This window comes from Astyanax mexicanus, chromosome 25 (assembly GCF_023375975.1).
Source record: "Astyanax mexicanus isolate ESR-SI-001 chromosome 25, AstMex3_surface, whole genome shotgun sequence".
In the NCBI taxonomy this organism is placed as follows: Eukaryota; Metazoa; Chordata; class Actinopteri; order Characiformes; family Acestrorhamphidae; genus Astyanax; species Astyanax mexicanus.
The window spans coordinates 7,708,349-7,722,655 of record NC_064432.1 but is presented as its reverse complement, the minus strand read 5'-3'; the positions used below and the strand labels follow the sequence as shown (position 1 = coordinate 7,722,655).

The 14,307-nt window shown below is 36.6% G+C and overlaps 1 protein-coding gene across 1 annotated transcript in view; it reads right to left on the bottom strand.

The window, feature by feature from the left end:
* chrna8 (cholinergic receptor, nicotinic, alpha 8) overlaps positions 1-8,415 on the bottom strand; it is a 103,808-nt gene extending 95,393 nt beyond the window's left edge. The window contains exon 1 of the mRNA XM_022681759.2: positions 8,210-8,415. Within this exon, the coding sequence (XP_022537480.2) occupies positions 8,210-8,285 (76 nt within the window). The 5' untranslated portion in view covers positions 8,286-8,415. The remainder of the gene's footprint in view (positions 1-8,209) is intronic.
* Positions 8,416-14,307: the final 5,892 nt, after the last annotated feature.

Sequence of the window (14,307 nt, the reverse complement as noted above, 5' to 3'; positions counted from 1 at the left end):
CCCAATCTAGCTAATTCCAAAGATAAGCTTACACACTAACACAGCTGCAGTTTATTAATCACAGTGGGTTTAAACTGTGTGCTGATTCAGAGACGTGTATTTTTAACCAGCTATCAGAAACATATCATCACAGTTGAAGTGGTTAGCCTATCGTTACCTTTCTTTTAGAAAAATCTCCGTATATCCATCTCTGTTTTTAAATCAGCTGAAGCTGCTGCGTCCCGATCCCGCTGCTAAATCTCACAGCGAGGGGGCGGGGCTTCCCCAACAGCAAACTGCCTCTGCTCCGCGCGCCGCAAAACCAGCAAGCTGATTGGCTGTTTCTACTGAGAGGCGTGACTTAATACCTGAACCGGCTCCGTGATTGGTCCGGTCTGTCTCTTCATTAACAGTACAGCTGACCTGAGCGAACTGATATCATTTTTGGGGGGGACAAATCCACCTGTTTCTAATATATCCCCCCCCCCGGTTCCTACGCCTATGTATATATATATATATAACTATATTAATATATATATTAATAATCTAGTTCCATAATTAAAGTCGGGCACTTTACTTAGAGTGCACAAAGACCTGTTATAATCCATTATAATGGACTATAATTAATATTATATTCAAGACAAAAATGATTTTTGAGTGGTTAAAAATATATTTATAGGATTATTGAGGATGTGTTTATAAGTTGGAAGCTTTTTTAGTCATACTGCAGTCTGACAGCTGTGACTGAGTTTCTTGGTATTGATGTATAACATGTTATAAACACAGCTATTAATGCATTATAAATATTATAAATATTATTTATAAAAATATAGGTTCTATAAAGGCTATGATGGGTTATACATTTTTATAAATATGTACAGCCATGTTTATAATGCCTTATAAATACATTATAATGTGTTATGAGTATGTTTATGGAGTCTTATAGAGATGACATTCATAGAAAGTGTTACCGCATTGGAAGCACTTTCTATTAATGTCATCTCTATAAGATTCTAGAAACATACTCATAGGCATTATAATGCATTACTCATAAGGCATTATAAACATGGCTATACATATATATTTTTTAAATGTATAACCCATCATAGCCATGTGTATTATGCATCATGAACTGTGATTATAATGCATTAATAGCTGTGTTTATAACATGTTATACATCAATGCCAAGAAATTCAGTCTCAGCTTGCAGAATTATGCATTATAACTAAAAAAAAAAACTTTTGACTTTTAATCACAACCTGTATAATGCTTTAAATCTATTTCTAACCACTCATAAATGATACTTGTCTTAAATATAAAATTAGTTATAGTCAATTATAATGTATTATAACAGGTCTTTTCTTTTTTAAGCAGCTAAATGAAAGCCAGACAGGCCTCTGGGCTGGCAGATTGCTCGTGAGAACCTCCTACACTTCGATGACTCTGAGTTTTTTAAACCTTTAAATGAAGTCTAGAGTTTCAATCTCACTTCAAGACAGAGTCAGTCAACCCTGTGCTGTGTCCTTATGGGTTTATGTCTCACAAGGGCACCACCTGGACTCGTTCACTGCTGAAATTTTTTTTTCGGTATCTTAAATATAGTTTTAGACATGTTTAAATCTGTAATTTACCACATGTTTGGAAAGCTAAGAGCTATGGAAAATACTACCAGACCTGTAGATTCAAGAAACCACTTAAATAGAACCTGTCTGACAACATGAAGCAGATAAAGGATCTAAAAAAATAAACGATACGTCGATCTGAAGAAAATCAAAAACAGAAAAAAAGGTTACAAAGTAACTTCTAAAGCTTTGAGACTCATGACGAAAACACAAATGGAACGCTGGTAAACCTTACCAGGAGTGACCAGCCTGCTGAGAGTTACTCCAAAAGGGCATGAACAACTCATCCAGGAGGTCCCAAACAAAAGAACCCAGAACAACATTTAAAGAACTGCAGGTCTCACTTACAGACTCAGTTAAGGTCAGTATTAATAATTCAATAATAAAAGAGAAAGAGACTGGGTGAAAATGGTCTCCATGGGGGAAAAACAACAACACAACCACCAAAACTGCCAAAAATAAAATAAAATAAAATAATAATAATAAAAAATAAAAACGTAAGTAAATTACTAAACAGAGCTGTATGTATAAGCGCTAAGTAATGTTTAACAGATGTTAATAATGCTTAACAAAGGCATCATTGGTTAATCATGGTTTATATTTACAATTTCTACATGCAAGTTGAATTCCAACAAACACCTACACACACACACACACACATAAATGAAGCATAAACACCATCCAGACTAATATTTATATACTTATTAAATATTTAATGATTACCGTATAACTGCATAACTGCAGTAAACAAGCAAAGGACAAGAAGATGAACTAATGCAGTTGTTACTTGTTTATCTAACATTAGTAAAGTATATGATAATAAAGTGTATATAAGATTTATTGTTCAGCTTCACAAGTGATTCACTTGTTAAGTTAAAAGTAACATTAATTAATGCTGTAGTTCTGTGTTTAATTAACCTTACCTAAGCTTTCTTAATGCATTACGACATGTCTTATTCATGGTAACTAATGCATTAATTCATGTTAGTGAGTCAACACTTAATGTAAAGTGTTACCAAATAGGGGTTCAGATGCTCCACTTGGACCATAATTCAGGTATTTATGCTGCTCAACACTCATCCTAGTAGATACATATTTATGGTTCTTATGTTTTCCCCCCAGTTTTCTACTTTTCTACTTTTTCCTTTTCGACAGTGAGGGTCTTTAGATAAACCTCTCAGGACTGAATCTGCACTTCTCCTGTACGTTATTCTCCCGTTTATTTCCACTATATCTCCAGTATAAACAGAGCAGACTGGACTGCACTGGACTGAACTTCTCAGGTCTGGCCCGAACACAGGAGCCCGAAATTTTGTGCTGATGTGTGTTTTTTTTTTCCGCCGCTCTATTGATCTTTAGCACTTCCAAACAAAAATTGAGCTGCGAAAATGAAAGCAGACATGCAATAAAGAAGATTAAATATTGATTGCCGTCAAACGCTCAACTATCTCGGGCGGGCAATGCCCACAGTCCCCTGCTACACACTGTTGGGCGGCCGAAGCTCGGATAACGATCCACGTGGGAAGGGTGGTTAGCAATCGCTCGCACTAGAGATCCCTCAGGAACCATACAAGAACCTAAACACACTGATCAGGACCTCACACTAAAATTAAATATGCGTAAAATGTGCTTAAAAAAAGTTTCACAACTTTCTGCATTTACTTTTTTGGTAACGTTTTCTACGAATGTCATCTCTATGAGACTCTATAAACATACTCATAACACATTATAATGCATTCATAAGGCTTTATAAACATGGCTACACATATTTATAAAAATGCATAACTCATCATAGCCATGTTTATTATCCATCATGAACTGTGATTATAAATCATTAATACCTGTGTTTATAACATGTTATACATCAATACTAAGAATTTCAGTCGCAGCTTACAGACTGTATCATGACTCAAAAAAGCTTCCAATTTATAAACACACCCTGAATAATCCTATAAAAATATATTTCTATATACTCATTAATTATTCTTGTCCTGAATATAATAGTTATAGTTAATTATAATGTATTATAACAGGTCCTTGTGCGCTCTAAGTAAAGTGCCCGACTTTGTGGGACTAGATTATTAACGATAGCTATAAACTATTTTAACATATATATTATAAACACAGCTTATAATGTATTATGATCACAAGATGATGATGCTTAATAAACATGCTGTAATGAGTTTTGCATTTTTATAAATATTTATAGTCATGTTTATAATGCCTTATGAATGCATTATAATATGTTATGAATGTGGTTATAGAGTCTAATAAAGACGACATTCATAGAAATAAAAAAAATAATTTCAGATCAAATGAAGTAACTTCAACTCGGTTTCAAGACTTAAATGTTACACAGAGTAAATAAGTGAAGTAAACTTCAGTCAAACCTTTCTTTTAGTAAACTTTTGTAGGATTGATTCAAGTTTACTAAAAGAAAGGATTTGATTCAGTAAAAATAAATGAAGTAAAGTTTACTAAAAGAAAGGATTGATTCAGTAAAAATAAATGAAGTAAAGTTTACTAAAAGAAAGGATTTGATTCAGTAAAAATAAATGAAGTAAAGTTTACTAAAAGAAAGGATTGATTCAGTAAAAATAAATGAAGTAAAGTTTACTAAAAGAAAGGATTGATTTAGCAAAAATAAATGAAGTAAAGTTTACTAAAAGAAAGGATTTGATTCAGTAAAAATAAATGAAGTAAAGTTTACTAAAAGAAAGGATTGATTCAGTAAAAATAAATGAAGTAAAGTTTACTAAAAGAAAGGATTGATTTAGCAAAAATAAATGAAGTAAAGTTTACTAAAAGAAAGGATTGATTCAGTAAAAATAAATGAAGTAAAGTTTACTAAAAGAAAGGATTGATTCAGTAAAAATAAATGAAGTAAAGTTTACTAAAAGAAAGGATTGATTCAGTAAAAATAAATGAAGTAAAGTTTACTAAAAGAAAGGATTGATTTAGCAAAAATAAATGAAGTAAAGTTTACTAAAAGAAAGGATTGATTCAGTAAAAATAAATGAAGTAAAGTTTACTAAAAGAAAGGATTGATTTAGCAAAAATAAATGAAGTAAAGTTTACTAAAAGAAAGGATTGATTCAGTAAAAATAAATGAAGTAAAGTTTACTAAAAGAAAGGATTGATTTAGCAAAAATAAATGAAGTAAAGTTTACTAAAAGAAAGAATTGATTCAGCTTTGTTGGATTCAGATTGGTTTGCTTATGACGCTTTTCAAAGACAATTCAGCCAAAAGTTTTACGTAAAAAAAAAAAAATGCAATCAAATTGTTAAAAATCTAAAGGAAAAATTGTATGTTGCAAACTCAAAAGAGAAACTGCTTTTATTTTTGTGTTCTTGTGAATTTTCTGTGGATTTTTTTTGGATTTTTCTTCTTAAAGACTTTTGCATCTGGTTCAGTTTTTTGCTTCTGAGTTTTGGCACAGTTTGTACGGGTGGGCGGGGCTTAGAAAAAGGCGCCCCCCTTGATAATTGCTTTGGCTAACTTTATTAATTGAAACTCGCTCTGAGAGGGGGTGCTTTTCATGGCGGGGGTGCAGATTTCGGCGTGCTTTCAAAATAAAAGTTAGTTTTTGTTTTGTTTGTCTCATTTTTTTTGGGGGGGGGACAAATCCACCTATTTCTGATTCCTACGCCAATGAGTAAATGTATCTACTGTAGCTCCTCCCCCTGTCTTTTATCACACCAGTGTTATTTAAGCCCCTATTTAAGTCAGGCTCGCTCAAGCTTAGGTCAATATGCAAATTCGTGACTAAACCATGCATGTTAGCCAAGGCGTCCCTCGGGAGATTTAAACGCACGCCGTTAAATGCGTGACCTTGGTGTGGTGTTAGTATTCATGGTAGCCCTGTGATTCCATGGACACTTGCCTATTCCACTTAGCGTGCACGCTTCCAGGTAGCGCCGCACATGATGAATAGCGCTCCCCTCCACACACACACACACACACACACACACACACACACACAAACACTTACAGTCACAGACTGCGAGAGTACGATGCCTGGAAGCTAAATGCCTAGCATCATGACTAGCATGAAACACATAAACACACTCATAAGGTCATGAGGTTTTACCATAAAATAGCATCTACATATCTGATTTTGCTATTTAAATGTATACATCTGAGTAAAATGAACATTGTTGTTTTATTCTATAAACTAAACACAACATTTTTCCTAAATTCCAAATAAAAATATCGTCATTTAGAGCATTTATTTGCAGAAAATAAGAAAGGGCTAAAATATAAAAAAAATTAAAAAGATGCAGAGCTTTCAGACCTCAAATAATGCAAAAAAAAAAGTTCATATTCATAATCAAGTTTTAAGTGTTCAGAAATCAATACTTGGTGGAATAACCCTGGTTTATGGTTTTTTCATTTTTCATCTTGGCATCATGTTCTCCTCCTCCACCAGTCTTACACACTGCTTTTGGATAACTTTATGCTCTTTACACTCCTGGTGCAAAAATTCAAGCAGTTCAGCTTGGTTTGATGGTTTGATGGCTTGTGATCATCCACCTTCCTGTTGATTATATTCCAGAGGTTTTTAATTTGGTAAAATTGAAGAAACTCATCATTTTTAAGTGGTCCTTTTTTTCAGAACTATATTTCACAGAAATCAGTATCAGTCAAAGTACAATAAGTTTGAACATACCTTATTTCAGTGTTTTTCTTTTCATTATTTTAAAATATTTACATTAACAGTAATTTATCCAAACTATAAAATAAAACTTTTTTTATAAAATAGCACAAATATATCAAAATATTTTATATCTTGTCTCCAAAGTTAAGCCAAAAATCAGTGATTTTTCTTCAATAATTTTGAGACTTTGCAATTACATAATAAAAAATATTAATAATAATATTTTTTGCTTGTTTTTTCTAAAAACCCATTTTTATCACAATTTTTAATGAATCTTGGCATCTTCTTTTCCACCAGTCTTACACACTGCTTTTGGATAACTTTATGCTTTTTACACTCCTGGTGCAAAAAAATCAAGCAGTTCAGCTTGGTGGTTTGATGGCTTGTAATCATCCATCTTCCACTTGATTGTATTTCAGAGGTTTTTCATTTGGTAAAATCAAAGAAACTCGTTAATTTTAAGTGGTCTTTAATTTTTTTCCAGAGCTATATATCTCAATTTACATTGTTTGCAGTGTAATATTTTGCAATCTTACTGATCATTGCTATTTCTAAAAATGTTTTTGTTTTTTTATTTTTAGCCTTGTTACAAGAAAGTTGCTTGTAAAGTTTTAATAGGGTAACTAAATTTTTTATTATTTTGACTACTTATATACTTAGTATATTTTTAATATACTGATACATTCTTTTAAAATAAAACAAGATATCTGTTGTTAAATAGTGTACATGGTTGTTTTCATTTAGTTAACCAGTCTGTGATTTTGTGTTTGCCCTGTGAGTGTTTTGCAACACATCACAACACTTCCTTGACCTGCATGGTTGCCAAATATTTTTACCAATTTAGCAATTACTGTATGCTGCACTGCCAGCTGGTCCCATAGTGTGCAGGATCTATTTGCTCAGTTGCAACCTGTATGCCTGCATCTATTCAACCTTGTTGTCCCTTTTTTTTACATACTGTATGGTTTTCCCGAATAAAATTTCCCTCTAATACTGCTGGAGTCACTCATACCAGCATTGACCATTGACGAAAAGGATGAAAGGAAGATAATAAAAGAGGAATGGCACTCCAGAGACTTGGAGTACTATTAGCGTTAATTTAACACCGTTTTCAGCACTGAAATATTTGCGACATTTCATTGGAGTTATTGTTATTGTAGCTACTGGATTAACAAAGCACCTCACACTGTCATATATTTTAAGGCAACAGCACAGTTTTTTTGGGGGGGGGGGGGTGGTTATTGTATTGGAAGCTCACAGAGTCTCACAGCAGGAGCTTACGGCACACATTTCAGCACACATTCAGCACTCGGCAGTGCCACATGTTAGCCGGGGATTAAAAGGTCGGAATGTTAGAAGCATGGAAACAGCATGTCGGAAAAACTCTTGAATCCACACACACACACATGCACACAAACACTGGTATATTGGTGTATTTCATGTTTTTTATGATGTTTTATCTCACGTTTGTCTGATGAAAATGTGTGTAAACGATGTTATGGGAGACCAAACAAGAGCCTGACCTCAACCTTGGCGAGCACCTTTTGCATTTTTTTAAGTTTCTAATAAAAATCTGCAGTTTTCCTTGTAGAAAAAATGGGGACCAAACTAATGTCCTGTTTTTCCCACCTGTAATCTAGTGACCTGTGTCCTCACAAGGAGAAAAATGCAAACACAGCTTCACAATCTTAATTTGGAGCTTTGAAGTGATTGTTGTTTGTGTGTGTGTGTGTGTGTGTGTGTATGTGTGTGTGTGTATGCACTGGCACCCTCAGCAGCAACACTGTCACACACACACACACACTGTCACACACTGTCACACAAACAGATACACACACACACACACACACTCAGAGAAAAGACTACACACTGAAAGTCCTGGAATCTCGCAATTAACAAACAAACAAGCAAACAAACAAACAAGTAAATAACACAAATTTGCATACGTACCCTTGACGCAAAAAGCCGTCCATAGAAAAATGGCGACGTGCAGAAGTCCAAACACTCCGCGCTGCTGCTGCTGCATGGTGTGTGTGTGTGTGTGTGTGAGGGTGTGTGTGTGTGTGTGTGTGTGTGTGTGGAGGCTGCGCTCCTACACCACAGAACCGCAGACTAAAGTTTGAGCTCCAGCGTGTGAAGAGCTCCGACCGAGGGGATCCTCCTCCTCCCTCCCTCCCCTCTCTCTCTCTCTCTCTCTCTCTCTTTCTTTCTCTCTCCTCCCTCTTTTCTAGCCCTCCCTCTCTCTCTTTTTTCTCACCATCCTTTCCTAAATGCCATCGCATTTCCTTTCTCTCTTCCTCTCTTTCTCTATTCCCTCTCTCTATTTCTCTTCAGCTCTTCTTCTTCTTCTCGTCCTTTTCACACCACTCCTTTCCTCTTTCTTTCTTTTTTCTTTTCCTCCAACAATCTTTCTTCCTTTCTGCATTCCTCCATCTTCTTTTCTTCATCATGTCTTCCTCATGTCATCGCATTTTACTGTCTCTCTTTCTCTATTCCTCCATCTGCTTCCCTTTCTTTTTCTATTCCTTTATTTTGTCCTCCTCATGTCATCACATTTCCTATCTCTATTTCCCAATCCCTCCATCATTTTCTTTCTTTATTCCTCCATTGTGTCTTCCTCATGTCATCACATTTTACTGTCTCTCTTTCTCTATTCCTCCATCTGCTTCTCTTCCTTTCTCTAATCCTCCATCATGTCTTCCTCATGTCATCGCATTTCCTGTCTCTATTTCCCAATCCCTCCATCATTTTATTTCTTTATTCCTCCATTGTGTCCTCTTTATGTCATCACATTTTTCCTGTCGCTCTTTATCTTTTCCTCCATCTGCTTTTCTTCTGTTCTCTATTCCTCCATCATGTCTTTCTCATGTCATCGCATTTTCCTGTCTCTCTTTCTCTCTTCCTCCATCTGCTTTTCTTCCGTTCTCTATTCCTCCATCATGTCTTTCTCATGTCATCGCATTTTCCTGTCTCTCTTTCTCTCTTCCTCCATCTGCTTTTCTTCCTTTCTCTTTTACTTTATTTTGTCTTCCTCATGTCATCACATTTCCTGTCTCTATTTCCCAATCCCTCCATCATTTTTTTTCTTTATTCCTCCATTGTGTATTCCTCATGTCATCGCATTTTCCTGTCCCTCTTTCTCTCTTCCTCCATCTGCTTCTCTTCCTTTCTCTATTCCTTTATTTTGTCATCACATTTCTTATCTCTCATTCCCAGTCCCTCCATCCACTTCTCTTCCTTTATCTCTTCCTCCACAGTGTCTTCCTCACATTATCATATCTTTCTGTCTCTATTTCTGTCTTTACTTCTTTTTATTCCTTCATTGGGTCTTCCTCATGTCATCCCATTTTCCTGTCTCTATTTTCCAATCCCTCCATAATTTCCTTTCTTTATTCCTCCATTGTGTCCTCTTTGTCATCACATCTTCCATTTTTAATTTCTCTATTGTCTTCTTTACACCATCACATCTTCCTTTTTCCATTTCCCTGTTGTCTTCCTCACATCATCACATCTTCCTTTTTCCATTTCCCAATTGTCTTCCTCACATCATCACATCTTCCTTTTTCCATTCCCTATTGTCTTCCTCACACCATCACATCTTCCTTTTTCCATTTCCCAATTGTCTTCCTCACATCATCACATCTTCCTTTTTCCATTTCCCTATTGTCTTCCTCACACCATCACATCTCCTTTTTCCGTTTCTCCATTGTCTTCCTCACACCAACACATCTTCCTTTTTCCATTTCCCTATTGGCCTTCTTCACACCATCACATCTTCCTTTTTCCATTTCCCTATTGGCCTTCCTCACACCATCACATCTTCCATTTGTAATTTCTCCATTGTTGTCCTCACACCTTCACATCTTCCTTTTTCCATTTCCCCATTCTCTTCCTGATGCTCTATTTTTTTTACCTCCTTTCTCTGTCTGTATCTCTCCATCCCTTCCTTCTTCCTGTTGCTCTATTTTTACCTCCTTCCTCTGTCTGTATCTCTCCATCCCTTCCTTCTTTCTGTTGCTCTATTTTTACCTCTTTTCTCTGTCTGTATCTCTCCATCCCTTCCTTCTTTTTTGTCTCTGTCGCTCCATACCTTCCTAATTTCTCTTTCTCTATCTCTCTATCCCTTCCTCCTTTTTGCCTTTCTCTTCCTTCCTCTATCCCAGTCTCTATCTCTCCATCCTTTATTTCTTTTTTGTCTCTGTCGCTCCATACCTTCCTAACTTCTCTTTCTCTATCTCTCCATCCCTTTCTCCTTTCTTTCTCTATTCCTTCCTTCTTTTCACTTTTTTATGTCTCCATTCCTGCCTCCTTTTTCTGTCTCTCTCTCTCTTTCTTCCTGTATCCCTGTCTCTATCTCTCCATCCCTTCCTTCTTTCTCTGCATTTATCTCTCCATCCTGTCCTTTCCCTCCCTCTTTCCTATTTCATTGTTTCTCCACATCTTTTCCTCTGTTGTCATTCTCTCTCTCTCTCTCTCTCTCTCTCTCTCTCTCTTATTTAACTTTCTCTACTGGAGATAATCAATGTTATTCACTTCTCTTGTTATGGTTGACTGCATATGTCCAGCTGTTTTTTTTTTACCCATCTCTCTCTCTCTCTCTCTCTCTCTCTCTCTCTCTACCTCTGTCTGTCCTTCTCTGTCTTTCCCTGTCTGTCTGTCTGTCTGTCTGTCTCTTTGCTCTGCCCATCGTTGCTCCATTAACTTTGTTATTATTCGGCTTCGTCGGTCAAGCATCAGGACATTATACGCTTTGTCAATATATAAATAACTTGAACACACAAACACACACACACACACACACACACACTGTCTGATTTCACAAAAACTCTAATGCAGGCAGCCATCTGGAGCCAGCCATCCAAAACAAATCCAGCGCTGTTTCACCTGGTTTGGAGATGTTTGATGCTCTTTTAACTCCAGAGGACGTTCAAGACACGAATCAGACCTTTACACTAATAGTGATGCTGTGATACTGTGATACAGATGTGCCCAGAGCTTTATCCATGATTACAAGAACATTTAGACTAAAGAACTTGAGTTTTATAGGTTTTATAGTCAGACGGGAGGAGTAAGAGTGAGGCATCAACCTCAAGAACCCCACACCAGCTGTTAAACATGGTGGCAGTAGCATCATGCACCTCAGAACAGCTGGAAAAATGGCTAGATGCTCACAAGACCTTCCCGAATGTCTCACATCAAGCTTGGAAATTGGAAATAAGACAGCAGTATTGAAAAAGGATGTACAGGATCAATAAGCAAAGAATCAATGACCAAAGATTGATAAGCCAAAATCAATAAAACCGACTCTAGAATGGTTAGACGTTTGAGAGGAACTACCTTTTAAAAAATGTATAGTGAATTATTGGTTAGCTGTCTTAAAGCAGGCACAAGCTAAATGGCTAGAAGATGATATGTGCTCATTAGCATTCACCTAGCAACACCTCATCAGTGACCTAGCAACCATGGGGCAACCCCATAGCAACAACTATGTACATCTTAGAACCACTGAGGAACACCTTAGGCTATAGCAACCACTAATCAACACCTTAGCAACCACCTAGCAACACCATAGCAATCTAGTTATCATCAACCACTTAGCAACATCTTAAAAAATACTTTGTTTAATGTTTTAAAAAGAAAGAATAACTAATACATGCAGTTATTAATTGTAGCAACACCACTGCAACCACTGTGTACACCTGGCAACCACCTGGGGTTCCATAGTGACCAGTGGGAAACAGGTGAGCTGTGCAACCAATTACATTTCCTTCAAAAAAAAAAACCTCTTTTCAAGTTACTTTGCTTTAAGATAACATTTTCACATCAGCAACACCACGGCAACCACCTAACAACACCACAGCATCATGCTAGCATGCACTCAGCAACACTTTAGCCACCACCTGGGGTACCATTGAGACCAGTGGGAAACAGGTGAGCTGTGCAACCATTTACCTTTACCTCTTGTCTCTTTCTTTTACCATAAGACAATGTGTTTGCATCAGTAATCACCTAGCAACACCATAGTAACCACTCCACTGGCACACCTTAACAATCACGTAGCGATCACATAGCAACATCAACATCTTAGCAATCTTAGCAACAGCCACCATACACGCATTAACAACCACATAGCAACACCATAGCAACCAGCTGGGAACCATTTAGCAACACCTTGGCATATTATAGTGACCGGTAAGGAAACAGATGAGCTGCACAACTGTCCTGCGTTTCCTACAAAAAAAAATCTTATAATTAAAATAATTGTATTTCTTTTCTTTTTAATTGATTTTAATTAATTTTATTTTATTTTGTTGTTTTATTATTAAGACAATACACGCACATAATAAATCACCTAGCAACCTAACTATGCAGGTATACAAGCAGAAGTTTGTGTGTGTGTGTGTGTGTGTGTGTGTGTGTGAAATCTTTCTGTTAGTGGAGGTCTGACAGCATTACAACACAACGTGGCCTAGTTAGCATATGCCCCGCCCTTTTTTTGGAAGGGGGGGGGGTGACTGTGTGTAAGAGTGAATAGAGAAATTCATGCCTTTTTCTGTATCGATCGCTTGTTGTGAATATTCTTAATTCTGAGCTCAGAGAGAGAGAGAGAGAGAGAGAGAGAGAGAGAGAGAGATAGAAAGATGTAGAAAGGAGAATAGGAGAAGTAGAAAGGGTGTGAGAGACAGACAATGAGAAAGAGAAAGAGAGTGTGAGAGACAGAGAAAGACAGAGAGATTGAGGCACAGTGAGAAAGAGAAATAGAAAGAGTGAGATAGGGAGAGACTGAGACATGGAAAGAAAATGAGAGAGAGAAATAGAAAGAGAGTGTGAGAGGTAGAGAGAGAGAGAGTGAAAAAGAGAAGATAAATTAAAAGAGTGTGAGAGCTAGAGAGAGACTGAGACATGGAGAGAAAGTGAGAGAGAGAAATAGAAAGAGAGTGTAAGAGGTAGAGAGAGAGAGAGTGAAAAAGAGAAGATAAATTTAAAGAGTGTGAGAGCTAGAGAGAGACTGAGACAGAGAGATAAAGAGAGACAGACATAGAAAGATAGTTTGAGAGATAGATATAGAAAGATAGATGGAGACAGAGAATGAGTGTGATAAGAGTGTCATAGATAAAGAAAGAGAGAGACACTAAGAGAGAGAAAGAGGGTGTGAGAAACAGAGTGAGACACTGAGACAGAGAGAGAAAAGCCAGATAGAAAGATAGTTTGAGAGATAGATACAGAAAAAGAAATAGAGACAGACAGAGAATGAGAGTGTGATAGATAAAGAGAGAGAGGGGGATTAGGAGAGAGAGAGAGAGAGAGATAGAAAGTGAGAAATTGTGAGAGGAAGAGAGGGACAGTCAGTGCGAAAGAGAGAGAAATAGAAAGAGTGAGAGATAGAGAGAGACTGAGACACAAAGAGAAAGAGAGATATAGAAAGAGTGTGAGAAAAAGGGAAACAGAGATAAAAATGGAAAGAAGGATAGATAGAGAAAGAGAGAAAGAGGATAGAATTCTTTCTATTCTATGAATAAATGGAGGGAATTCCAGGCACAGACTCGTATTACAGTGACCTCAGTGACCTCTGGTAAGACTTTTCTCTTTCTCTCTTTTTTTCTCTCTCTCTCTCTCTTGTTTCCTCTCATTCTTTCACATCTTTTCTCTTTTCATCACGGCGGAGAGAGGACAGAACACACACACACATACAGAGCGTACAGAAGATTGGATGGTTATCTCGCTGCCAAGGCCCCCTGCAATGAAAAGAGAGGAGACACAGACAGAAAGAGAGAGAGAGAGAGAGAGAGAAAGAGAGAGAGAGAGAGAGAAAGAGAGAGAGAGAGAGAGATTATTCAGTGCCCCCGACCTTCATGCGGAAAGAAGAATCTTGATTGCATTCTAACTTGTAGAACGACAGTCGCAAATAAAAAAAAGTAAATAAAATGCCGACTGACATAATGCATTCATAAGGCATTATAAACATGGCTATAAATATTTATAAAAATGCATAACCCGCTATAGCCATGTTTATTAAGCATAATGACTTGTGATTATAATACATTATA